This window comes from Acinonyx jubatus, chromosome D4, assembly GCF_027475565.1.
Source record: "Acinonyx jubatus isolate Ajub_Pintada_27869175 chromosome D4, VMU_Ajub_asm_v1.0, whole genome shotgun sequence".
Taxonomy (NCBI): Eukaryota; Metazoa; Chordata; class Mammalia; order Carnivora; family Felidae; genus Acinonyx; species Acinonyx jubatus.
In genome coordinates, this window is record NC_069391.1 from 32811138 (window position 1) to 32838888 (window position 27751).

Consider the following 27751-nt stretch of genomic DNA (forward strand, 5'->3'; position numbering starts at 1 on the left):
AGAATAAACAAAGTCATGCATGAAAAGCAACCGGTGCAATGTCTTGCAAGCAGTGCACACTTTTTTTTTTAATAAAGCGCAATGATCATAACTGTAATTATAAACGTTGGCATTCAAAAATGGAGTTTAGGTTTTCTCCCAGAAGTGGGAAGAATCTGGAGATGCATCTTGTCTTCACACATCTGAATCCTTGGTACAGGCAAGAGGAAGGAGAGTAGCTGTGCTTTTCTCCAGAGGACAGAACCAGGTTCACATGGCAAAAGCTAATTTTGAGCCAGTTCCACCCAAACAAATGGAATGGTGGGGACAAAGAAAGACTGGAAGGAAAAACTTCCAAATGGTGCCATCTCTGGGTAGCCAGAAGTTAGCTGATTTCTTTATATTCTTGCATAGTTTCTAAATTTTCAGCTAAGCATATATCTTCTAATAATCTGGAAAAAGTAAAGTGTTAGGGAGGAGGGGGCAGACAATCTATGTCAAGAATGTGATAGTAGGAGGGGCACCTGGGTGGCTCAGTTGGTTAAGCATCTGACTTCGGCTCAGGTCATGATCTCGCAGTTTGTGAGTTTGAGCACCACATCAGGCTCTGTGCTGACAGCTCAGAGCCTGGAGCCTGCTTCAGATTCTGTCTGTCTGTCTGTCTCTCTCTGCCCCTCCCCTGCTCACTCTCCATCTCTCTCTCTCTCTCTCTCTCTCTCTCTCTCTCTCTCTCAAAAATAAATAAACATTAAAAATTTTTTTAAAAAGATATGATGGTAGGAAAGAGAGTCTAGACTCCATTTGAGATTCTACCAAATATGAGTCTCATTTCCAGGCCTCAAAAAAACTGAAATCCATTCACCGTCAGAGTGTGGCAGGGTTGAACCTTCCTTCAACTTGAAATTAAGGAAACAGCCTGAGTTAAATCTAAAAGACAGGAGAGCAAGGGTGGGTGATGAGACAGACCTTGGAACGGGCACCAGTTGATGTGGGTTCTGGTCCCAGTCTCATCTCCCCTCTCTGTGTGATGCAGGGTAAGCCCCTTCCCTCCCTGGACCTCGGGGTTCTCATCTACAATTTCAAGGGCTCGGACACAATGGGTTCTAAGCTGTTTTCCAGCTCAGAATTGGCAGCTGAAAGCCATAGGCTCTTGGCCATACTTTCTCAAAGTCTCCATGGCCCAATGGACCTCAGAAAGTCTTTCAACCCCACTGTTCTACCCCTGCCTTTAATAAAGCCACATCTGGAGTGTATCTCCTCTGTTCCCTGTTTTGTACAGTTCTTCACAGCTGGATCCCCATAAATCAATTTGTTCTGCAGACAAGTTCCCAGAACTGTCCAGAATCTTACCCAGGAAGGGCAGTTTTATTTCCCTTCAGCTTCTGGTTCCAAAAGGAGTTTCCTAAGCCCATTCCATGTCAGGACAGGCTCCCCAGGTCTTTCCAAACCCATGGCCAGCTGGGGTTTTGCAGAGTAGCCCAGACTCACACTCCCCTCCCCTACCTGTGGGTGCAGAGGATGAACCAGCCTGGGAGCCTGCTTCCTGGCCCCTCTTAGGATGCGGTGCCCCCACCGTACAGTGAAAAGACTGGACTAAAATGACCCCCCAAGCCTCCTGCAGTTCTTGAGTTCAAAGTTTTCCCACAGATGAATAATGAGAAGAGATGAGTTGAAAAGTTAACTTCCCTATGGATGGAGGGGGAGGGAGACTGGGGAGCCTCTGGGGACTTCTTTTGCTCATTTGTTCAGCCACAAGGCAGCAAACAGCACAGAATCCAGGACTTTTACGAAGAGCAACTGTTATTCTTGGGCAGAGGTCTGAGATACTCCTTATTGTTTCTGACGGCTGGCCTGGTACCCAGCATGTCTTAGTACAAGCAACTCTCAATGTTTGGTCAGCAAATGGTCCCCGAGCACCTGTTCAGCTAGGTGCTTTATGCTCCCAGCTTTGCCCACCTCATCTCATTTAATGCCCACGACCCCCTGAGAGTTACATACTGGCACTGCCTCTATTTTACAGAGGAGGACTTGTGGTTCAGAGGGGTTAGGTTACTTGCCCAAAGTCACAGAGCTGGCAAGTGACCAATCAGAATTTATATCCAGGTCTGTCCTTCTACAAATTCCAACCTCTTTTAAATCTAGCCAGCCAAATAAAGCCAAATCTACGTCCCTAATTGTTTTCCTGCTAACAAGAGTTTGGACTGAGAATTCATTTGGGAGAATTTTTAAAGATAATCTTTCCCAAATGTACTTAGTTAGCAGAAGTACTTGTGCTTTGCTTAAAAAGCTGAATAGTACTCAAGGTTTATAATAAAATCAGCAGTCTCCTGCCCCTCCCCACCCCCACCCCATCCAGATCTGGCTCCCAGGCTCAACATTTCAAGCTATTTCTTCCAGTATTTGCCTCCGTATTTCAGATAACATAGCAGCCCTACTTTCTCGTGATTTTTCTGTTTTAGATCATTATTATTGACTTCCTGTTATGGAAAATGAAGGATGCCTTACACCATTTCTCCCAGTCTTGCTGCCATACACACAGACACACATGCACAGCTCCACCCTGCCCCACAGCCCTGATGTGATTTTATTGCCCTCAGAGCATCTGGGACAACCTAAGCTCGCCTAGACCTCTCTGCAGCAATGGTGAACAGAGTCTTGACCTTTGGTTAAATGGAGCAGATGTAATGCAAACGTTTATCTTCCCTACTCCCAGAACTCCAGTGGAAGCCACATCCCATCAGAATGGTTTGAAGAAATGAGGCTGGCTGGCCTGGAACAGAGAAGACTTGGACATATATCCTCTCTCCTTGAATCTCTGAGAGGCAAACACACTGGGTGGCCTCCCAGAGAGATCCAGAACAATAAGGGAACCTTCAGGGAGACAATTTCAGCTTCGTAAGCCATTTGAGAAAAGAATGGCCTGAAAAGGGAGGAGCATCCCTCCCAGGGGCTGTGGACTAGCCAGTGTCTCTGACCACAGACTGGGGACGAGGAGCGAGTCCTGCATCAGGAGTGAGTTGAACATAGGACTTCTACAGTCCCTTCAAATTCCATAACCCAGTAGTTTGCTTCCTTTTGTAACAGTTGGCAATTAGACTCTGGGGCTGAGTTGCAATCACTCTTGAGTTAATAACCAGAGCTGCCCAATAGACACACCCTTCTGGCAATTTCTTTTTGGGATACTGAAATAACTGTCTTAATTCTAATGAGCAATCACTTCCACTGACCCTTGCCTTGTAAAAGAAGGTTCAAGATGACTCACAGAGGAATCATGACATAGCAGATGTGACAAAACTCTCCGCCCCATGGGTTTCAAGCACTCTGAAGACAGAAACATGCTGGATGGAGTGATTGCAGCTGCCCTCCCTGCCCATAGACTGTGGGCCTCCCTGGCTCTGCAGCAAGATCTCATGGGAGAGACTGCAGAAATACCTCCCAAACCCAGTTTTGCTGCCTTTGAAAGAGAGAGAGGGCAGGCTGTATGGACAAAAGGGATTGCACCCGGACAGCTGGCCGTGAAGGAACCGGTCGGAACCTTCGGCCACTCTGCACTTGGGACAGTGTCCCCGGGTTTGTTCCCGGACTTGGCACCTTCAAAAGAAATGAGCTTGCCCAGAGACAGGAGTCCACCGTGACCTCCTGAACTTTCCAAGCAGGACAGACTCAGTAATTCTCATGCCATAAGTAACTGGCAGTGTGGCGTAACTGGACCAGGAGTGAAGGGGGCCCTGCGGGCAGGGGCTGTTGGGTGGGTCATCCCTCCTCTGGGGGAGGCAGAGGACAGAGCTCAGATAGCTGAGCTCAGATCCCAGCACTGCCACCTATCAGCTGTGTGGCCTTAGATGAATTCCCTACTCTCTGTGAGTCTCAGTGTCCTCACATTTAAAAGGGGCACAGGGAGGGGAGGACTAACACTTACCTCACTGGGTGTTTTGAGAATTAAATTAGATCATTTACATGAACTATTTAGAGCACAGCCCACCTCATGGAATAATAATAATAAGGATTATTATTATTATTATTATTATTAGCAGCAGCAGCAGCAGCAGCAGCAAACAGGAGACAGCAATCCTTACCCAGATGACTTTGTAGGATCAAACAAAATAATACCCTTGAGGGGCACCTGGGTGGCTCAGTTGGTTGAGCGACTTTGGCTCAGGTCATGATCTCAAGGTCCCTGAGTTCTAGCCCACATTGGGCTCCCTGCTGTCACTATGGAGTCTGCTTCAGATCCTCTGTCTCCCTCTCTCTCTGCCCCGCCCCTACTTGTGCTCTCACTCTCTCAAAAATAAACAAACACTAAAAAAAAATAATGCCCTTGAAAACAGAACTCTAAAGTTGTGTATAAGTATGAGAAATCTAGTGTGTAGTACATTAAACCTCACAAACATTAGGAGACTGAAGAGGCCAGTATTTTCCACCCTGCTTGTTAAATAAACATTGTAGCTATGGTACAACCAGCCACGTAGCAAGGTCTTTAGAACTTTTTATCAAGATTGGTAACTAATTTTATTTTATAATTTCACATAATATATTAAAGCCAATGTTTGAAGATACAACTTTTTTTAATAGAATACCAATTTAACACTTTAAGAAAAACACACCCAGACCAAATTTAGAACACAGGGGACCGTATGGAATGATGGAATGGCAAAGAAAGTGCCGTCCCTAACTTGCTGTGTGACCTCAGGCAAAACCCTTTCCCTGCCTGGCCTCAGTTCTGCCATTGGCTACCTTGGGCACAGAGTGACCTCTGGGCGCCTTCCAGGTCTGCATCCTGTGGACCCATGAGTTGGAGGATTTTTAGACCAATAGACTCGGCCTCAAGTAAAGCTGTGGTATGTTTCCTGAACTGACACCACCATCTGGCGTGTGTGTGAGGGTAAGACACTAGTGACTGGCCAACCTGGAGCTTTCTGCCCTCTTTCTTTTTCTCGCTTGAACATCTGGCCATTCCAAATATGGCCCACAGACCAGCAGCCTTGGCATCATCCCGGAGCGCGTAAGAAATGTACAATGTCCAGGCCCAACCCGGACCTACTCAACATGAATCTACCTTTTACCAAGCTTCCAGGTGATCCTGTGCACATGCAAGTGTGAGAAGCACTGTTTTCACAGGCAGAAAGAAGGAAGCTAGTTAGTGCAGGCAATTTAAGTTGAACACATACTCAACCCTTAAAGAAATTTGGAATTGACTCACATACATAAAATAAATCCTTCCCAAATGATGTCTAAGGGGTTCATCATGTGATGAAGATTTCGTTTCTTGGGAATGTTTACAAGTTTTCAAAAAGGACCCTTCTTGAATGTATAAGCAGGCATCCGATGACAAACATGGCGTCCCTGAACTTGATTTTCAAATGCGCCTGCACTGTCTGCATTGTTGTTAAGGTGATAACCACACCGGTGGGTATGTTTCCAGAAATTCAACATGAACTCAGCCACTCTGAGCTCCCAGCGGCCATCCTCAGGTTCTAGCCGCTTGGCCTCATCACAACACAGCAGCGGACTTCTTCAAAGCCAGCTAGAGAATTTCTCTCAGCAGGTGACCTCTAGGAGCTGAGGCTGTCAGTCTTATAAGCACAAAGATCCAAATTCTGCCCACAAATAGTGGGCTTAGAAGAAGACTCCAGGCCTCAGAAAAGACAGCAGCCCCGACAGATCCTCGACTTCAGCCCATGAGCCCAGAGCAGAGAAGCCAGCTAAGTGATGCCCAGGCTAACGACCTACAGGGAAATGAGGGTTATTGTAAGCCACTAGGTTTGTGGTGGTTTGTTACACAACAATAGGAAACTACTACAGGTTTGGGTACTCAGAAGTGAGACAATGCTGTAATAGATATCTAGCATGGGGAGCAGCTTTGGAATTGAACAGTGGGAGAAAGCTGGAGGAATTTTGCAGAACATGGTAAGAAAGGCTAAATTTCCTTGAACAGACTGTTCATAGATATACGGATGTGGGGTACCTGGGTGGCTCAGTCGGTTAAGCGTCGGACTCCTGGTTTTGGCTCAGGTCATGATCTCATGGTTTGTCAGTTCAAGCCCTGCATTGGGCTCTACAAAAACAGTGCAGAGCCTGCTTGGGATTCTCTCTCTCTCCCTGTCTCTGCCCCTCCCTCACTCGAGCTTTCTCTCTCTCAAAATAAATAAATTAATTAACTTAAAAAAATCTGGATAAAGAGGGCACCTAGGTGGCTCAGTGGGTTAAGCATCCACCTTCAGCTCAGGTCACAATCTCAAGGTTGGTGGGTTTGAGCCCCACGTCAGGCTCTGTGCTAACAGCTCAGAGCCTGGAGCCTGCTTCAGATTCTGTGTCTCCCTCTCTCTCTCTCTCTCTGCACCCTCCCCGGCTCATGCTCTGTCTCTCTCTCTTAAAAATAAACATTAAAAAAAAATTTTTTTAATGGATGTTGAGGACACTGTTGGTGAAGGATTACAAGGATTGATTAGAAGAAAGTGAGGACCACGTTATTGGAAACAGGAGTGAGGGGACCCTTGTTATATGGTGGCAGAAAGCTTAGCAAAACTTCCTGCACTTACGTAGAATTTGAAGGGATGAACCTGTTATATAGCTAAGATTTCCAGGCAGTGCTGGGTGCTGCCTGGTCTCCTGCCATGCATAGAAGAACACAAGAGACAGATAGATAGTTACACAAAAATGAAGTAGGACTAAATTATTTAGAAAATTCTCAGACTCTCCAGATGGCAAAAGATGGTAAAATCAGGATGGTTGCTGAATGTGTATCACAGAGAAAAGGTTGAGTGTATGACTGCACCACCTTTTGTTAAAACCCCAGAGAAATCAAAAGGTCAGAATATTCAGTCACACCAACTGTGGGGCCCTTTCAAGAAATTATGGGTGTGGGCACCTCAAACGTCTTCACAGCTGAACCAGGGGCATCTAGGAAACTTGAAGTCATTATCCCCCAGGCATCTTAACAGGAGGCCAACAGAGAAGAGACGTTTTTAAAAAGATCTGTGGATGTGGCTTCTGTTTAGTGAAGTGAAAAGCAGTGAATTCATACAAGATGCTCAAAGTTCTTGAGAAAATCATTTTAGCAGAAATCCTGCCAGCTTGGACTGAAAAAGGGACAGAGTACAACATGAACGGAGACTCTTGGGCCCCTAAAACTCCACTGGAGGAAGCAGGTTGGTAAAACTATTCAGTTGCAATCATGTTACCTTTCATAAAAAAGGAAGGAGGACACGAAAAGGGGGAACTTCATGCCCAGAAGAAAGAGACAAGAGTCCCGAAGGTTCTTTCCAGGTCTCAAAAGTGAATCCAAAAAAGGCAAACATTTATGTGGCTAGATTTCAGAGTGTTATGGACCTGTGGCTCCTTCTGACTTTCACGTCCCCCTTTTAGAGACAGAAAGTCTGCAACCGTGATCACATGCTTTCCCACTGCTGTGTGCTGGCCATGTGAGGGCAGATAACCTGTCCCTTTGGCTTTGCAGGCCCGTGGGTGGAGAGGAGCCATACCCTGGCCATAGCACATGCCAGAGGGCTCCCAGGAGCCCCATCTGGACCTGGACCCAACTTAGTTTTTGGATTTTCAGCTGGTGAGATTTCAATTCAGATGATGAAATTTTTGACTTTGAACTCCTACTGTAATGAGATGAGGCTCAGGAACCTGGGGTGGGGGTGAATGTATTTTTTATGTGGAGGGGGTATAAACTACTGTGGGCCAGAGGGCGGGCTGTGGCAGGCAGAATGGGATGAGCCCCAAACATTCTGCCTTTTGGCGGACATGCTCTGTGTGGTCTCATCCCCTTGAGTGTGGGCAGGGGCTGGGAATATGATGGGATACAACTCTGCTGAAGACATTTTGTGGATGTAAATAATACCCTGGATCAGATGATTTCTGAGTTAAGAGATGGGAGATTATCCTGGGTCAACTTGACCTAATCAAGTGAGCTCTTAAAAGAGATAAGAATTAGCAATAGGCACTCTCCTACTGGCCTTAAAAAAGCAAACTGTCATGATGTGGAGAGGGCCACATGGCAGGGAGCGGAAAGTGGACTTTTAGAGCTGAGGTCTTTAATTCTGTGGCCCCAGGGAATTGGATTCAGCCAACAACCAGGGAGCTTAGAGGAGGACCCTGAGTCTCAGATGAGATCACAGCCAAGGTCGACACCTTGATTGCAGCCTTGGGAGACCCTGAGCAGAGAATCAAGTCGAGACATGCCCCAAATTTGACCTACAGAAACTGTAAGATAATATATTTAATGTTTTAAGCTGCTACATTGCAAAAGCTTCAAAGCAGTTATTAAAAATATATTCAAAGAATTTTTTAACACTATATTCAAAGAACTAAAAGAAAATGTGCTAACGATGGGTCAGTGCAGAAGAAATCTCAACACAGAAATGAACGCTACAAAAAAGAACCAAATGGATATTCAGAGATGAGAAATATAATAACCAAAAACAAAACAAAACAAAACAAAACATAAACCCAGAAGCAGGTTTGAGATGGCAAAAGAAATCAAATGAACTTAAAGACAGATTATCAGACATTATCCAATTTGAAGAATAAAAGGGCAGAAAAAATATTTGAAGAGATAATGGCTAACATCTTCCCACACTGATTTTAAGAGCATTGCATTCCAAAGGCTGCAACAAACCCCAAGTCTGATAAACACAGGCTATATCCAGACGTATCTTAAACTTCTGAAAGACAAAGACAAAGAGAAAATCTTAAAAGCAGCAAGAGAAAAATGGCTCATCACAGGTAACCAAATGATTACCAAATGACCTCTCATTCAAAACCAAGGCAACACTAGGGTGGTATAATCTGAAACTCACCATGATGAAGGGGGGAATAAACCCTGTAAATGAGCATTCTATAGCCAACCAAACTATCTTCCAAAAAATTGAAGGTAGAATAGAAACATTCCCAAATAAATAAAAACTGAGCTTTTGTTGCTAACAGATCTAGCCCAGATGAAATACCAAAGAAAGTCTTTACACTGAAAGAAAATGATACCAGAGGGTACTCAGATTCACAGCAAGTCGTGAACAGCATGGAAAATGATACTTAGGTGATAAATATAAGAGACTGTGTATATATACATATTTTTCTTCTCTTATTACTCTTCAGAGTAATAATAAAAATAAAGCCATAATTATACCATTCTGAGTTTATAACATATATTAACACAATTTGTATGTCTACAATAGCACAGAGGAGGGGGTAGGAAATTAAGCTACACTGATACAAATTCGCTAAATTTTACTGGAATTAACTCAATACTATGCTGAAGATTGTGATAAATTCAGGAAGCAGACTATAATCCCTAGGTTAACGACTAAAAGTGTAACTAAAAAATTTAGGTAAGAAATCAACATGCTTGGGTACCTGGGTGGCTCAGCTGGTTAAGCATCTCACTCTCGATCTCAGCTCAGGTCTTGATCTCAGGGTTGTGAGTTCAAGCTCCACATTGGGCTCCGCGCTGGGCGTGAAGCCTACTTTAAAAAAAAAAAAAAAAAAAAGGAAGAAAAAAGAAATCAACACTCTTAAGGGCATTCTTATCCCCATTATGTAGATGAGGAAATGAGTCCTGGGAGGTGAAATAACCTACATAGCTAAGGCTGGCCCCCAGGACCCCTGGCTCAGCACACTAGGACTAGGGGCCAACTCACACCTTCCAGTGGGTCAGATGGAGACACCCAGGCTCAGATTCCTCATCTATCAATGAAGGAAAATGTTCATCAAAATATTGTAAATTGCCTCCCAGTCTGTACAAATATTTCCCTTGGCATCCTAAAAAAATATTATTTTTATTAGTTTTCTACCCTAAAAATAACCGCACATAAGTTGATAGCAGGAGGAAGAGGGATGACTTCTTAAGCCAAACAAGTTGGTGGCAGTGCCCAGTGAGCGCACACAAAAATGCATGTTGTGGCCCTCTTGCACTCTTTTTTTTTTTTTTAATGTTTATTTATTTTTGAGAGAGAGAGAGACAGAGCGCAAGCGGGGAGGGGCAGAGAGAGAGGGAGACACAGAATCCGAAGCAGGCTCCAGGCTCAGAGCTGTCAGCACAGAGCCCAGTGCGGGGCTCGAACTCACGAACCTCAAGATCATGACCTGAGCTGAAGTCGGACAGTTAACCGACTGAGCCACCCAGGCACCCCACCCTTGCACTCTTTATGAATTTGGTCGGCATCCATTTATGCCTGCCCGAACCGTCTTCCCACACCCCTGCATGGAGCTCAGACTGACACACAGCAAAGGTTAAATATGCATAACATAAAATTTCTCACTTTAACCATTTACGAGAGAACTGAGCTGTGCTGGAAGGGGTTCATACCCTAGTCCCACCTGCCAATGAGCTATTTAATCCCATAAGGATAAAATCACTAAATTCTTTAATACTTATTTTTGAATAAATGGCCGCAGATGCTTATTGTGCTTCACATTGTATAACACGTTATTTATGAAAATAGAAACTTAACAAGGGGCGCCTGGGTGGGTCAGTCGGTTAAGTGTCTGAGTTCAGCTCAGGTCATGAGCTCACAGTTCATGAGTTCGAGCCCCACATCAGGCTCTGTGCTGACAGCTCAGAGCCTGGAGCCTGCTTGGGATTCTGTGTCTCCCCCCTCTGCCCCTCCCCTGCTCACGCGTGCGCACGCTCTCTCTCTCTCTGAAAAATAAACAGTAAAAAAAAAAAAGAAATTTAATGAGCCTGTACTGCATGCCAGGGACTAAGCTTAGCCCTCATCTGCTCTGTTATGTAATCCTCACAACTCCCCTCCGAGGCTGGTTTCATTATTCTCATTTGACAGAAGAAGAAACCAAAGTCCAGTGTGGTTAAGAGGCATCAGATTGACACTAGCCAGGTCAGTTGGAGTTGTTCTGGGTGATTGTTAAACCAGATTGCTCAGAGAAGGGAGGATGCTTTTAAGACAGCATGAGGGGGTAGGAAATGTACGTTGAAATCAAGTACGCCTGTGTCTTCATTGCTCACATCTGATTGGTTACAAAAACAAAGACCTGCAATGTCCTCATAGTTTCCTTTTAATCATCACACTGATGCCATCAGGTGGACAAGATCTCAGAAGTGGATCTGGACTAGTTCACAGATCAGAATTACTGACAAACAGCAGCAGGAGCTGCTATAGCACGGAACTGAACACGGGGTTCAGGACCAAATCTCATCAATGAACAAATTTGAAAACTGCGTTTCATAGAGCACATTGAATTTCCCCTGATGCTAATGTGTGATTAAAATGTGAAATGACATAAATGTCTTTTAAAGTCACAGAGGTAATTACCGAAAGTAGCCAGCCACATCACAGCTGGGCATTGTCGGAAGGCCACCGTGTGCTTCAAGTTTACTGTGGCTCAGCAAGTCACACTGTTCCTTTAAGACTTCAGCTTTGGTGGGGCGCCTGGGTGGTTCAGTAGGTTAAGCATCCAACTTCGGCTCAGGTCATGAGTTCACGGTTTGTGGGTTCGAGCCCCACGTCGGGCTCTGTGCTGACAGCTCAGAGCCTGGAGCCTGCTTCGGATTCTGTGTCTCCCTCTCTCTCTGCTCCTCCCCCACTCACGCTCTGTCTTTCTCTCTCTCTCTCTCTCAAAAATAAATAAACATTAAGAAATTAAAAAAAAAAAAGACTTCAGCTTTGGTTTAGTTCTCTTTAGCTAATGTAAACCTTTGCTGGAATTTTGACTATGGTGGCAACACATAAGCAAATAGCATTCTTTATTTCAATAAACCTGGAATATCTCAACAGTGTGAAGGAATCAATACAATGTTCCTCATGTCCATCTGTCTACACTGAGAAAAACCTAACCCCATGCTTGAGGTGTTATCAGTGTACACAGAGTACATTACATGAGTCTGATTTCCACACATTCGTGGAACCCTCACAAACACCAAAAGAGAAGATTTACCTCTTTGCTAGGGGTTAAGAAAAAGACATGACAGTAGGACATACATCTTGATAGAAAAATATTTAAAGATTTTAATTCTCTGAATGCCACGAGTTAACATTTTATGATCACCCTTTGAAAATAGGGCATTTGGGAGCAATTTTGAAGTTTTCCAAATCAGTACAAAGCTGATTAAATCCAACGTCACATTCACAGATTGCAAAATGACTTCCTTATAAAAACAAGGAAGCCAGGGTTGGGGTGGGTCTGTCACCAGAGTCCGGGGGCCTTGCCACTCCTTTGTGGAGCTCCTTGGTATTACATGTGTTCCTTAAAGAACCATTTCTGATGTTCCGAGTTGGTGCAGAGCCGTAGAAATGGTATGAAACTGTCACTGAAGGCCTTCTTCTCAGCCTGAACGCATTTATTGGACTGTACGTGAAATAAAGAACCATCCTACAAGAGAGAATAAGCACTGGCTGTTTACCAGAAATACAAATAATTCCTCAGAAAGTAGCTTTTTCCTTAAAATGTGTTAAGAGCTCGGGTGATTTTTTATCATTGCAGAAATATTTACTGAGCACTGTGTTTGCCCCGTACTGAGGCAACTCAGGACTGCCCACGCATAGACAGAGCCAGGAGTGGACAAGCGCGTCAGGCTCGCCAGGGTCCCGGACTCCACCGTCAGGGCGAGTGGTGCCACCTGCTGGCTGCTCTGGGGATCCGTCAGATCCCAAGTCTCCCTACTGCTATTCTTCTCCTTGAGGGAAATTAGGATCAAAGATTCTTTATTAACATCTTCCGCTTCCCTTAGGTCAACTAATTCCATCCCTGGCGATCTCTTTCTCTTAGGTATTTAAATACAGAATCAGGAAACTTGGCTGTAGTCCCAGCTCAGCCAGAGAACAGCTGGGCAAGGGGACAAGTCACCTGAGGACATGGGTTCTATGGGACTGTGCCAATTTCCCCAACCCCAAAAGATCATGGTCCTCTTTAAGGCCTTCCCCTTGTCTTCCTTTTCCCAACTGTTCTGAGTTACCTCAGCGAAACTCTCCCCCATCCTTGAGTCTGTTTTTTTCCTCCACCTCTCTGTTGTAAGCTTTAAGTTCCCTGGGAACTTAATCATGGCTGAGCAAGTGACATACCTGTTCCAGGGAAAGAGAAACCTTTGGGAATAAAATTATAGGCAGAAGAATCTCAAAAATATTAACCCTGAAAACCCTTAAAAGAGTTCAAATGTTGCCTTCAGAGTACCATGAAAGGAAATAATTAAATAGCATCCCTTTTCCCAACCTTCTAAGGAGACTTTACTTTTCCTTAATTGGTCACTGAAATTTAAGATACAATTTTAATGATGTTTCAAACCAATTTTATGATTTCTAGCTTACATTACTGTGTAAGCCCCTTGAGGGCTTACGGTTAGAAGAAACAAGAGAAGGGGATGGAGGCGGGCGCTGCAGAGAACCACAGACGGGGAGCTTGCAGAAGTATCTTCCCTCTTATTTCTGATATCAGACGGATAACACCATGGCGCAGGCTTGCTCAGGTAGCCCGCAAATTTCACTGATAATCATATCTTCTACAGGAAAATGTACTCCAACTTTTAATCATGCTTAGAATTAACCCATTTATTAGCAAATTAGACCAATCTTTCCATCCCTGAGGCCAGGCTGGGAACGAAAGCTTCCTATGGAGATAAAAATAAACTCATTTCGTCTTTTGAATTATTTTCTTTGGATTTACTCCCTCAAGTGCTTTTTAGTGAGTCAAAAGATTTGACAGATTCACGAGTCCTGTTACAGCTTGTGGCCAAGTGTGGCGGGGCTAGTGCCTAACGGGCCTGAAATAATACCTGGTTCCAAATCAACATCAGCTATTCTGATGGAGAGCCAGCTCCATCAGAGAGATGTTTTCTTGGTGATTACCCTGTAGGTAACAACTGATCTCTATAGGGCTTTATGGTTTCCAAGGACTATTTCTGCTGTCCATCTAGTCCACACTAGAGGTAGACAGGCTGCTATTATTGTTCCCATTTTACAGCTGGGAAAAATGAGGCTTAAAGAAATGGAGTAGCTTGCCCCTGGATCTAACCTCACATCCTCACGCTTTGGCTATTCATTTCACTCATTTTAAGCCCATTTCATCCTTGAGTGTGTTTGCGACAGCGCCTCACTCCGGGACTATGGCTCACGGTCTAAGGAGGCCAGAACGACTAGATGGGAGTCAAAGCACTCCTGATGCTGCATGCTGGGGCCCCGACCATACTGTTGGGTCCATGGTGAACTCCCTGGTCTCCCCAGATGTGGCGGCATCCCTGAGACCCTCGAGGACTGTGCCAGGGAACACTCTTTACCTCCACTCCCCCTTCTGCAGCCCATGCACCGAGAGCAAGGAGGGCAGCAGACGGCTCACTTACCTCCCGCAAGATGAACTTCTGATTCTCCGGGGCAGTTTCCTGGCAGAGTTGCATGATGAGTATATCCATTCCTGCGTCCACAGCAATGCAGGCCTCTGGCTGGTGAGTGTTATAGCGTATTTCATTCCGGGATGTGTACTCGAAAAACTAAAAATGGAGCAGCCAATCGTGCGTCAGTTACTCTCTGATGTGTAGAGAGGGAAATGGCTGGATGAGAGCCTGGGGTGACTTGGAGCTGGAAGAAACTCAAATCCCACCCACTCATCTCTAGGTGTCTGACACTGCTTAAGGCAGGAAGGCTTTAAAGGTCCAGGTAGCCAACGTTTCCCTCCTCTGGGTCTCCTGCGTCTCCTGCATCCTCCACGGGCCCGCCCTGGTGGTTTATCTGCCTCCTGGGGCTGGGATCTGTTGCAATTCACAGACCTTCCAGAACTTGCTCCCCTGACCAGCCTGAAGCTCAGCACTTAACCCAGACAGACCTGCCCCGGCCACCAGCAATTGCCCTAAACACCACTTTACATGGCACTATCCATCAAAACCTAGAATTCTGTTCAAGCATTAATTCTAAGGAAGTCATCGGACACGCAGATCTGTTGCTCCCCACCCCCCCACTTTTGTTTCTGACAAGAGGTTAGTGGCATGGTTACTTTACAATCAAAAATAGGCAGGCAGGGAATCAGTTAACTAAACAGTAATACAGCCACACAAAGGATTATCAAGAGGCCATTAGGAATGACATTCTCAAAGGATGTCTAATAACACGTGAAAAGTATGATGAAATGGAAAGAATGGAATATAAAACATACAGACATTATGATAATAACTATTTAAAACACATGATCTAAAGGCCTTGCATAAAGGAAGATGAGAAATAACTAGGTCTTAGTTCTAATGGTGGTTGCAGGGTCCTGTCATTCACTTACTGCTTATATTTTTTTGCATTTCCCAAATATTCTGCAAAAGCATATAGTACCCTCATAATGCAAAAAAATATATATATATACATCAAATATTTAATTAAAAAAATTTTTTTTAACGTTTATTTATTTTTGAGACAGAGAGAGACAGAGCATGAACGGGGGAGGGGCAGAGAGAGAGGGAGACACAGAATCGGAAGCAGGCTCCAGGCTCTGAGCCATCAGCCCAGAGCCCGACACGGGGCTCGAACTCACAGACCGTGAGATCATGACCTGAGCTGAAGTCAGAGGCTTAACCGACTGAGCCACCCAGGCGCCCCTCAAATATTTAATTTAAAAAAAAAGAGAGACTTCCCCTCATTTCTCTCTTTAAAGACCCCACACAAACGCTCCCTTGAACATTCAGGCTCCCACTGTCTGTTTTCCCCTGGCTCAAGAATGTCAAACTATAGAGAAGCAGCACCTACCTGGTTCTGACCCATTCCGTGACAGTGGTAGAGAAGGACCTGGTGTCCCACGATTTGGTTTTCATTGGGAGGGTTATAGTCAAAGCAGTAATCTCTCAGTCCTTTGTTCTGGAGCTAAACAAAACATAAAGGTGGCATTTTGGTCCAGATTTATACACAACAACAGGTTCCACCCAAGGCTCCCACGGTAATAACTCCATTGGAGAGGAGTCATTGAGTCAAGAACCGGACTTACTGGATAAGAGCTCCTCAGATTTTTAGTTTTGAAAGTGCTTTCCCATTCTATACCATAGGCAAGAATCATAACCCCCATTTCTAAAGATAAATCTGAGTTGCAGAGAGATTAACTCTTTATGACCTGAAAGCTCTTATCTCTCCATTTCTCCTTGGTGCAGACTTATTGCTGCACCGGTCCGTGCAGAGCTGGGTTGCTGCCTCATACATGTACCAAGGACCCCTGCAAGCAGGCATCTGCAAAAGACATCCTGTGTGAGAGACTCACCATTTTCCAGATGAGAAGTCCACCATTCTAGACTATAGGAACAGCACAATACAGAGCTGATGGCCCAAGGTCACACGAGTGGAGATGCCTGAGTCTTGAATCCAGGAACTCAGACCCCAAGTCCAGTGCTCTCCCCATCACTCAACGCTGTCTAATCTAATGCCATCTCTAAGGTACCTTTTAGATCTAAAACCCTTCGATCATTCCAAGAGAAAAAAATCATGCTCCCGCCTCCCTTTTAGTAGCCTCCAGGGAAAGACATACACCTTCCAAATCTCTTTCTGGAGAGTTCAAAGACCCCTCAATGAACTCCTCATGAATCCCTCTCCTGCCCTGGCCCTCGTCCACCCTTGACTAGCCTGTTTCTGAAGATAAGACTCAGTCATATTGAAAGAAGATTCCACAATCCAATCCACTAGCTCACAAAGCACAGACTTCCATGTTCCTGAAGTCCCTTTGCTTGTGAAAAAATCTGGTTAGAATAAGCAGAACACCTCAGATTTGGAAGGGCTCAAATGTCATCTAGCAAATCAGTCCCCACGCTTGACCACCAAAGGACTGTGACCTCAAATCAACTCCCTATGTTCAGAAAGATTTGAAATGGAAAAAACACTAAAAGAGAGGTGGGAACCCCTGAAAATTAAAACTGAGATAAACTAAGCTAGCTGTATCAAGTTGGTGAAACAGGAAAAAGAATGATATTAAATGACTTTAGAACATTCCCCGCTGTTTTTGTTTTTTAGAACATTCCATGTTTGATTACATTTCCTTAGTGAACTATATTCTATAAACAAATAGAGCAGCAAAGAAATCCTAAACCTCATTCAGTATCAACTGTCATTGGTAATAGTGAATTATTATTTTGAAACTATTTTAAATATCTTTTAAGATAAAGCAAATAAATAATATGGTAATATTTTTGAAACTAAGATTTTCAGTGTAAGAAAAAAGTAATACAAGTATAATATCGAAGAAGAAAAAATCCTGTAAGATTACATTTAAATTTGAGATATCAGTATGAGTTCATGATTTGTTTCTCAAAAATATGCATTTCCTTTCTCTACCCACTGAAAAACTATAGCACTGTGCACCCCACATGGTACCCACTGGCCATATGTGGCCACTGGGCACTTGAAATGTGACCAAGTCCAAATTGAGATATGCAGTGAGTGTAAAATACACAGCAGGTTTCAAGACAGTATGAGAAAAGGACGTAATGCATCTCGATAAATTTTTACATCAACTACATGTTGAAATGATAATACTGGGGATACATTGAATTAAATAAAATATATTATTAACTTCACTTGCTCCTTTTTAAAATATGGTTACTAGGGGCACCTGGGTGGCTCAGTTGGTTGAGCGTCCAACTTCAGCTCAGGTTGTGATCTTGTAGTTTGTGGGCTCAAGCCCCACATTGGGCTCTGTGCTGACAGCTCAGAGCCTGGAGCCTGCTTCAGATCTCCTTCTCGGTCTGTCACTCTCCCACCTGCACTCTCTCTTTCTCTCAAAAATAAACATTAAAAAAACTTTTTAAATAATAAATAAATAAACCTTAAAAATAAAGCTGAATATAGTTAAATTTTTAATTACGTATGTGGCTAGCATTATGTTTCTGGTGTAGAGTGTGGTCTAGAGACAGAGACCACAGCTGGCATCCGGATTGTGGGCTCTGAACACTGCCCCCCACTGAAAGGGTCAGGGGCTCTGGGAGGGATGGCAGCAAATGTAGAAGATGAGCATGGCCGGGATCAAGGAAGCAATCAAGCTACTACAAGGGGTCAAGATCACAGAAGCCAAAATGAAGAGGTTCTCACTAGCTGAAGATGGGCAACCTGAACTGTTCAAAGAAAAAAACAGAAACCAACAGATGAACTGCAGCACACTGACCATATAAAACCCCACTAGTTTACAGTGATGCTCAAGAAAAGAAAAAGCCAACAAGCAAATGAGCCAACAAACTGGAGGAAACTGAAGTGCCAATTCTTACTCTGAAAACAGGCAAATAAAGAGAAGGACTTAAAAATTTGTTATGCCTTTTCTTGTTTTTAATTTTTTAAGTTTATTTTTTTATTTTGATAGAGAGAGAGAGAGCGCGCGCAAGCTGGGGAGAGGCAGAGAGAGAGAGAGCAGGGGAGGAGCAGAGAGAGAGAGAGAGAAAGAGAGAGAGAGAATCGCAAGCAGGCTGCACACAGTCAGCTCAGAGCCTGATGCGGGGCTCAAACTCATGAACTGTGAGATCATGACCAGAGCTGAAATCAAGGGTCAGATGCTTAACTGACCGAGTCACCCACTCATCCCTAAAATTTGTTATGCCTTTTCTGAATGAACTCTAAATTTCACGAATTCCAAATGGTCCCAGTTAACAAGGGAACGTTCTTCTTTACAGAAACATCTCAGCTAAAAATGCAGAGGAAATGAAAGGATTAGAAAAAGCACCATTTGACAATGCCACTTGAAGTTTGGGTCTAGGTGATGATTATCAACAGTTACAGAAAACACGAGAGAGGATGCTAACATGGCCCCTGATAGTGGCTGGTCCCGGACAGGCCCCATGGACCCACTGATCAATGTCATCGCTAGAAGCAGGATGACCAGAGGTTAGGTGCTCCTGCGATGATGCTGCAGGAGCACAAAACACATCTGTGAAGTGTTCTTGCCATAAAAGGTTGATGATTCCATTCCAATCAGACCTTTGGACCTCACTTCCATTTTAAGAACTATGGGCGAGAAGCATGATTTAAAAGACACCACAAGGAAACAATTAGGTAATTCCAAGGGTGAGATGTGCTACTGGACAACGGATGCTGTTTTTGCAACAATATTAGCACAAGTGGGGAGGAGGAGGGAAGAGGTCTGCCTTAGATGAAGGAGACGTGGGAGGGAGGACTAGCAGCCAACCACAACACGAGACCTTGTCTAGACCCCAGGTGGAACCAGCCAGTTACCCTGAGAGAGGTGTGAAAAAGCAGGGGAATGTGGGTAAGGGCTAGATATTAAAGGGTACCAAGAAATTACTGCTCACTCGATGGGGGTGTGATAATGGTCTGCGGTTAGAAGATACCGTCCATACAGACGTGCACGGGGAAGCGAATGGGAGTGAAATGACAGGATGCCTGGGGTTTGCTTGAGCAAAGAAAAACATGAGAGGATGCAGCAGAGGAGACAGAAAGTAAGAGAGGCAAAATCATCATAATTCTAGAAGCTCGGGAACAGGGTTCATTACATCATTCTCTCTGCTTGAACCTTTTCATAGCAAAGACTGAATTTAATGCGTTAACATCCTGCTTTGTGTTTATCAAAGACTCCCAGAATGGAACATGGGCACTTCTGATCAACACGACACAGCAGAGGACACCTTCCTAAGTTGGTGTCATTCCTCCCCAAAGCCAAAGGCACTGGACATTTTAGTTGTCTTCATCCCAGAGACATTCTTTCAGGTTCTTTGAAATAACCGAAGTGACTCTTCTCCCTCTACTACTGCCTTTATCAATCCCCGAGCTGGGAATTATTAACTGGTCCAGCCATCTGAAGCTTGAAGTAATGTGAAACCGGACATGGAAACACCAGGTGAGCCTCAGTTTCTTTATCTATAAAATGGGAGGCTTATCGTCACCAATTTGGAGATGGCTTCTAGTGCTGACATTCTGGACTTGAGGCCCAGACACGGGGAGAAGGAAAGACAGTGGATTAAAGCAGGGAGGGGAGAAGGGGTGAGGAAGGCTAGCAGTCCCCATGAAGGGGCCTTTCTTGGCTGGGATTTATTGGTAAGGGAAGCCCCTGCCCACCAGAGGCCCGCCTCACTCACCATCCCAAAGAAGCCAGGCCTGTCTTCAGGCACGTGCAATTCTGGGTACACGTTTTCCAAGAACCACCTGAAGTCCTTACACTGGAGCTTTGCACGGAGCTGCTTCCTTTCTGTCACATCGCCAAAGGGTTCCTGAGGAAACAGCAAAAGCAGTGAGTCCCTGCAGGGCACGTACTTCCTACCAAAGCCTTCTCTCCACGGATGCTTCCCTCCTCTGCAACGTGTACCGAGAACCCACTGTGTGCTGGGTCCTGTACAGGCTCAGAGGGTCAGACCAGCCTCAGACACAGCGACAGCACCTTGGCAGGAGAGACCATCACACAAACAACTGCATTCTCGGGCACTCTCGCTACAAGGAGGTGTGGCCAGGTGCTCTAGGGAAGGACACGAAGCGCCTGGTAATGAAGTCAGGGAGCCGAGTCCTGGGGCTGCGTCAGCTCCCTGGACCCGTGCATCTGCACCATCGATGAGTGTGTGATCACAGACCAGTGGACGTCAGTCGAGTACATACACCCTGACATTCTGAATTACTGCTGATACCTGAAGCGTTCACTTTCAAACACAGGTGAATATTCTCAATGTAACCATGTACATAGACTTTATGTGCTCCACATGCTGAAGTCTGAACATATGCTTACAATGGTAAGTGCCAAGTGCTGCAGTGAAAAATACTCGTGGAAGTTTAGTTTTCTGGACAAAACAAGTGATTAAGAACTTCTAAATAATTGCGGCACCTGGGTGGCTCACGGCATGATCACGCAATTCGTGAGTTCAAGCCCCATGTCGGGCTCTGTGCTGACAGCTTAGAGCCTGGAGTCTGCTTCAGTTTCTGTGTCTCCTCTCTCTTCCTCTCCTCTGCTCGCACTCTCTCTCTCTCTCTCTCTTTCAAAAATAAATAAACATTAAAAAAAATTTTTTTAACTTCTAAATAATTAAATAAAGCAAGCATCTATTTAGCATAGCCACAAGAGCAGTGCCGAGCACTATTACTGTCCTTGCAATATGATGTTAAAGTATTAAAATTTAACAGGCTAAATATTTAACAAAATGGTAATGTCAGGAAAACGTCTGAGCAAAATTTCAGAGTTTTACTTATTTCCCAGAGGGCCTTCCTTTGATGAGTCATTGTGCCCTCATCTTCAACCAAATATCCCTTTTAACACTCGGCCACAGGCATCCAGACAAAAGGTGTACGTGGGGCCCCTCTAATATGTCATTCTTTGGGAAGCCTCAGGAAGAGAGAGCTGTGGGTTCCAGACTGGGTAATGGGAAGGAGCAGATGTTTCCACCCTGCAGCCTTGGGCATGACAGAGGAAGCAATGACCCTGGAGCCCAGAGGCAGAAAGGGGCCAAGGTCAGGGGCAGGTCCACAGGGCTCTGCAGAGCAGGGAGTGGGTTCTACGCACCCCAGGCTCAGTTCTGCCCACATCACCCACGAGGCCTTGGGCAAGCTCTCTGAGCTTCAGTTCTGGCATCTAAAATGAGAATTGGGGCGCCTGGGTGGCTCAGTAGGCTGAGTGTCTGACTTCCTCAGGTCATGATCTCACAGTTCGTGAGTTCCAGCCCCACGTAGGGCTGACAAGCTCAAGCTCAGAGCCTGGAGCCTGCTTTGGATTCTGTGTCTCCCTCTCTCTCTGCTCCTCCCCCGTTCAAACACAGTCTCTCAAAATTAAATAAACATTAAAAAAAATAATAATAAATAAAAAATGAGAATTTCATAGCTATCCTGAAGGGCTGCTGTGAGGATTCAGAAAAAGAGGTTTACATTTTCATTTTAGTTGATACTGGTGCAGAGTGGGCACCCTGTCCAGGGGCCTGTAGAGCTGGCCAGTGCAGAGGCAGTGGACCTATTTGCTAAAGCTTATTTGTAACCCTAAAACCACTACCACCACCATCATCTGCAAACACATACAGAGAGGGATAAAAAATCTGAGTCACCCAACGTGACGCTCCTGGCTGAGATCATGTCTCAGCTCTCACGCTGTAAACAAGTGTCCTGTTCATCGCCCACCTAGTGCCACATTTTGCTGCTTTGTGTTGGTGACCTCACTGTTTAAAAGGCCCCCAAGCATGGTGCTGAAGGGCTGGCTAGTGTTCCTCGGTGCAAGAAGGCTGTGTTGTGCCTGGCAGAGAAAATACGCGGATTAGGCACGTGTCACAGTGTTGTTGGCCATGAGTTCAATGCAAACAATCTTTCGACAGAAATATACACAAAACCACGTATTGTATACTGTATGTATTGATCGGTTGGCAAAAATGTCAACCTGCAAGAGGCCTGAAGGAACCTAGCACCGTATTTCTCTGAGAAGCAGTGGCTCAGTAGCCTTGAATCAGTGTTTGCAATGATGACACAGACCATAATTACTGTAAATGATGAGAATCAACATGAATGTATTATTATAAGTGGGGGGATAAAGTTTTCCCATACTTGTATCTATTTCTGGTACCAGGTCCACTATGGCAGGGAGGCCAGAATCAGCTGCTTTTGTTTGGATGAGGCCAGCTGGGATACAGGTGGGCCGGGGAACTCACCAGGCGGGCATGGGGGTTGCGATGGTAGTAGAGTTCTTTAAATTCATCCATCCACACTTCAGCTGCTCGGACACTGTTGGCCAGAGCCTTATTGCGGGAGTAGGGAGCTTGCTTGGGGAAAACGTGGCCAACGTGAGAGCACGGGTGTGTTTCCAAGGTCCCACCGCACTGCCAGATCTGTGCAAAGAGCAGGAAGGAGGCCAGGTGGGTGAGTGGCGGGGAAGGGGGGGGCGGGGGGTGGTGGCGCAGAATGGTGAGCTGCTGGCCCACCGTGCCCGCAGCAAGGAGGCCGGGCACACAGACATCATGATGAACACTGCCAGGCCTCACCCTCCATGGGGTAGGAGGCCACCTCCCCAGCACATTCAGGACACAGGATGCAGTCAAAGAGCAAGAACACAACCCCAAAGACAAACAAGCCGCCGGGAGCAAGATCCCAGAGTCCATGCACTAGAGCTCATGCACTTGACTCACAGGAGTACCCATAACTGACCTCACTGGGAACCCATTACTCATTATGCAAAACACAGGCTCATTACCTGATCTCCTAGCCACAGAAGATAGGAAAGCAGCGAGTAAGGAGAGAGGTTTGGAAGGGGAAAGGAAGAACTTCTAGAGGCAGAGAGCAGCCTGACACCTAGGGAAGAGGCAGAAAGACCATTAAAAGCACATCCTAAACCTCAACAGGCTGACTTGTCTGAGACCAGCTCATGCTGGGGCACAGGGCCGTGAAGACCCCACGGTTCCCAGGATGTGAGACCGAGGAGAGTATCTGGTACTTATAATGGGGGGTGTGAGTCCTCAGCGGAGGGCCAATTCTTATTAACTCTCTCTAAGCAGGAAACCATGTAAAATACTACCAAAATTTAAATTTTTCTGTTAAAAACTACAGACGTTAACATAAAATGTTGATACTCAAAATGCAGGATTCGGTTAACTGGAAAACCCACTGAAATGCTAGTGGCCTCTCAAAGGGGCATCCGTGGGACACAAGCAGCAGAATCAGTAAATGGGCTTTTCCCAAAAAGCAGATTCCTGGTCCCTACCAAAAATCTATCAAGCCTGACTTTCTGGAGACTGTACCTATAAATGTGTCTTTTTAAACAAGTTCTTTGTTAAACAATTCTTACATGTGGCAAAGTCTGAAGGTCACTGTGCTAAACAGGTTATTTCATAAGGAAATAAGCAAATCAAGACTCCACAAGATGGTCTGGGAAGCAGGGGCCTGAGTGTTAGCCCCATCTCTGCCACTCACTGTGTGGGTGACCTTGAGCCAGTCACTTCCCCTCTCTGGGCCCCAGTCTCTCCCTGCTGTAGTAAGAGAAAAGAACTAGGTGACCTGCAAGGCCCTTCCCTGCCCCAAATCTATGAAAAGTACAATTTTTTAAAAGTTCAAACAAGAAGGCAAGCATGTTTATAGAATGTGCACGCCACTACTATCCTCTTTCAGGATCGTTAGATAAAAACCATCAACATGGAAGAAAAGTCTGCCAGGTTCTCCTGGAAAATCCCATCATTCCCAGAGAGAGAGAGAAAGAGAGAGAGAGAGAGAAAAGGGACAAGTGAAGGATGAGTCCAAAGAGAAGACTGGAATACTTACCCTAAAGGAGAATTCGAGGTTTTCTCCGCCCCAAACTTCCATTCCTGTATCATAAGACCCCAGATATTCAAAATATTTCTTACTCACAGCAAACAGCCCTCCAGCCATTGTTGGGGACCTAGGAGAGTGTGATAACCACATTGCAGTGTGAGCAGCAGGTGAACTGTCTGTCGGGAGCCCTCCAGCCTGCCCAGTCGTCTCTAAGCACATCCTGACTTTACGCTCTGTACCAGGCCTTGCGCTGGGCCGGGAGGCATAGATGTGCCCCACGGTCCCTGCCCTAGGAGGCTCACAAACATCTCACCAGGCAGCACTGTGTGGGCACAGAGGGGAGGGCATGGGGCAGGTGGGCAGGGTTCAGTTTCCCAGAGGAAATGAGGCCTGAAGAACACGGAGGAGTTGGCAGAGAAAAGGAATGGAATGTTTCTCCAAGAAGATACCAGCATGAGCACTGGCCTGAGGGTGAGATAAAACCTTGTACCTCTAGAAGCACAGACAACCCAGAGAGTTGAGGAAAGAGACAGGCTCCCCAAGAGGATGGCTAGCGCTGGGCTGTGGTGGCCTTGGTCACAGGGTTACAGGGCAACACAGATGCCCTTTGGAGCGTAGAAGACCACAGAAGGCAGCTCTCATCTCAAAGCTCCTCCAGGGCCCATTCCTCTCCTGCATGAGTGGCCTCCTTCCAGGACCCCGACGGCCACTTTTGCCTTCTTCTTCACCCAGCCTTGTTTTCTCCCCCGCAGGTTCCTCTGGTTCTAGAAATGGCCCAAGCCTTCTGTCCTACCACAGCAGAAAGCTGAAAGGTCAACACACCAAGACGTGCAGATGCCAAGGAATGTATTCAGAGGTAGAGAAACTGTACATCATCAAGGGTCTAACTGTTTAAAAAGGTTAAGGTCTCCCGGCAGTGCTTCTGGGCCTTGACAAAGTATTCGCTTTCCCTGCATTCCAAGCTCTGGGCCAATGAGAAAAGGACAGCAAGATTCCTTGTGGAAGGGAAGGCTCTAGACTACAAAGCACTTCCACGTGTTTCATCCCAAAAATCTAAGGGGTAGGCAAGGTGGATATGCTTGTACCTATTTCACAGGTGAGGAAACTGAGACCCAGGGATATTATAGGAAGGGAAGAGGAGGTGGCCATGACATCCCCGAGCACATGTGTGTGATGGGGAGGAGGGGACCATGGGAGTACATGTCAGCATTCCAGGTTGGATGTATGAACCTGGATAAGACCCTTCCTATTCTGAGCCTCAGTTTACAAATCTGTTCAGTGAAAGTTGAGTAGGATGTCACTCAGGACTCCTATAGAAGCTGGGGTGTCACCACAATCCCTGCCTTCCCCATTGTCATTCAGTCTCTCTCAGTTCGTCCACCACATCATCTCTGGAGTACCCCGTTTCTCTCCATCTTCTCCTGCACCATCATTCCTGACTCAAAGATTATGATGCTTCCTAAAGATGTCCCTGCCCACTGCCCCGCCCCCTCCAGGCCCCTTGCCAACATGGCATCTAGCAATCTTTAAAGAATGCAACAGGCAGGGTCATTTCCAGCTCAAATCCCTTCAGTGGCTTCTATTCTCTCAGGGTAAAGTCCAAAGCCCCGTCCTTGGCCTTCTAGGCTGGATGTGACTTGGCCTTGTTCATTTCTCTACCCCCATCTCGTTTTCTTTGAATTTATTTATTTATTTATTTTGGGGGGGGGGCATGCAGAAGCAGGGGAAAGGCAGAGAAAGAGAGAGAATTCAAGCAGGCTCAACGCTGACAGTGTGCCCCACGTGGGGCTCAGACTCACGAACCGTGATATGATGACCTGAGCCAAAATCAAGGGTCGGACACTTAACTGACTGAGCCACCCAGGCACCCCTCTACTGCCATCTCTTAAGACTGTCTCCACAGGCATCTCCCTCTGGCCAGTGGGTCATCTCAAGGTCAGAACTCAGAAGTCCTCCTGCCAAACATGGGTGCAGATCTAAGACACCATTTCCAGCTCAATGCACCAGCAATAAAGCTGATGTCCGATCTCCCTCTGCCTGACCCCTATATCTACCTCCCATTTGCTCCTGAAATTGGAAGGGGAGGAAGAAGCCTTTATATTACTTCAACACTTCAAAGAATGAGAGCAACCAAGCCCCCGCTGAACCCACTCTACTCAGACCCAGGCTCACCAACTAGCCAAAGGTGGCCCATTCACCCCCCAGGTCCACCTATCCCCCAGTTGAAAAAGGACCTGACAGGGGCGCCTGGGTGGCGCAGTCGGTTGAGCGTCTGACTTCAGCCAGGTCACGATCTCGCGGTCCGTGAGTTCGAGCCCCGCGTCAGGCTCTGGGCTGATGGCTCAGAGCCTGGAGCCTGGTTCCGATTCTGTGTCTCCCTCTCTCTCTGCCCCTCCCCCATTCATGCTCTGTCTCTCTCTGTCCCAAAAAAAAAACAACAAAAAACAAAAAACAAACGTTGAAAAAAAGAAAAAGGACCTGACAGTGTGTCCTCAAAATGTTAAGCATGAAATTATCATATGACCCGCCAATGGTGCTCCTAAGTATATACCTCAAAAACCTGAAAACAGGGACTCAAACAGTAACAGTAAATCAATATTCACAGCAGCATTGTTCACAATAACCACATGATAGAAACAACCCAAGTGGCCATCAGCAGGTGAATGGATAAACAAACATGGATGTCTATACAGTGGAATATTTTTCAGCCATTAAAGGAACGGGGTTCTGGAAGAACCTTGAAAACACTTATGTGGAGTGAAAGAAGCCAGACACAAAAGGACAAATACTGTGTGATTCCACTTACACGAGCAATCTAGACTAGGGAAATCCATTGAGAGTACAATAGAAGTGACCAGGGGTTGAAGAAGAGACAGGGGAGTCATTGCTCAATGGGTATAGGGTTTCCACACAGGACAATGAAAAAGTTCTGGAAGTGACGGTTACTCAATACTGTGAATGTGCTTGATGCCACTGAGCTAAACACTTTAAAAAATGGTTGAAGTGAACAATTTTTTTGTTATGCATATTTTACCACAGTTTTTAAATACGTAAATAAATAAAATATACCAACATAAAATTCATGTGGGTGGCAAATATTTTTTAATAAAAATAAAATTATGCTCAGGCACCTGGGTGGCTCAGTCGATTAAGCGTCCGACTTCGGCTCAGGTCATGATCTCGCAGTTCATGGGTTTGAGCCCCACTCTGGGCTCTGTGCTGACAGCTCAGAGCCTGGAGGCTGCTTCAGATTCTGTGTCTCCCTCTCTCTCTGCCCCTCCCCCACTCATGCTCTGTCTATCTCTCTCTCAAATATAAATAAAGATTTTAAAAATAAAATAAACAAATGCTCTGGAGAAAGTGGGGGAACAACAGCTAACCAGCCCTCCCTGGGTACCCTCACTGACACGGTGGCCAGACGCAACGAGGCACGCTCAGAGAGTGAGTGGCCAGAGGTTAGCCTCTAACCTGATGACATCGATGGGCGACCGCATCCGCGTCCTCTCCCTCTCGGGAACCACGTGCCACGTGAACACCAGCCTCCAGTCGAAGCCGCCGATCTGTGGCTCTCCGGCATTGCCCAGGTACTCAAAGGTGTTCCAGTCAATCACATCGATCACAGGGCACACCACTGCCGACTCCTCTTCGTGGATCCTGCGAACATC

At 45.7% G+C, this 27751-nt stretch overlaps 1 protein-coding gene and 1 long non-coding RNA gene across 3 annotated transcripts in view; both read right to left on the reverse strand.

The window, feature by feature from the left end:
• Positions 1-5585: 5585 nt before the first annotated feature.
• LOC128312163 (uncharacterized) lies at positions 5586-9973 on the reverse strand. Its single transcript, XR_008291100.1, has 3 exons — positions 9623-9973; positions 9337-9443; positions 5586-5705 (listed from the first exon to the last, which is right to left on the reverse strand). It is a non-coding gene; the product is annotated as an uncharacterized LOC128312163 (long non-coding RNA).
• Positions 9974-11919: 1946 nt separating this feature from the next.
• The window catches only part of GALNT12 (polypeptide N-acetylgalactosaminyltransferase 12), a 37262-nt gene continuing 21430 nt past the window's right edge, over positions 11920-27751 (reverse strand). Inside the window, exons 4-10 of one of the 2 annotated variants that reach the window (XM_015068952.3) lie at positions 27555-27740; positions 24096-24213; positions 22496-22672; positions 19964-20095; positions 15654-15767; positions 14270-14416; positions 11920-12309 (exon numbers count right to left, since the gene is read on the reverse strand). In XM_015068952.3, coding sequence (XP_014924438.2) covers positions 12172-12309; positions 14270-14416; positions 15654-15767; positions 19964-20095; positions 22496-22672; positions 24096-24213; positions 27555-27740 — 1012 coding nt within the window. In that variant the 3' untranslated portion in view covers positions 11920-12171. Of the gene's footprint in view, positions 12310-14269; positions 14417-15653; positions 15768-15859; positions 16125-19963; positions 20096-22495; positions 22673-24095; positions 24214-27554; positions 27741-27751 lie in introns of those variants that run through there. The other variant, XM_053204892.1, reaches the window with a different exon arrangement.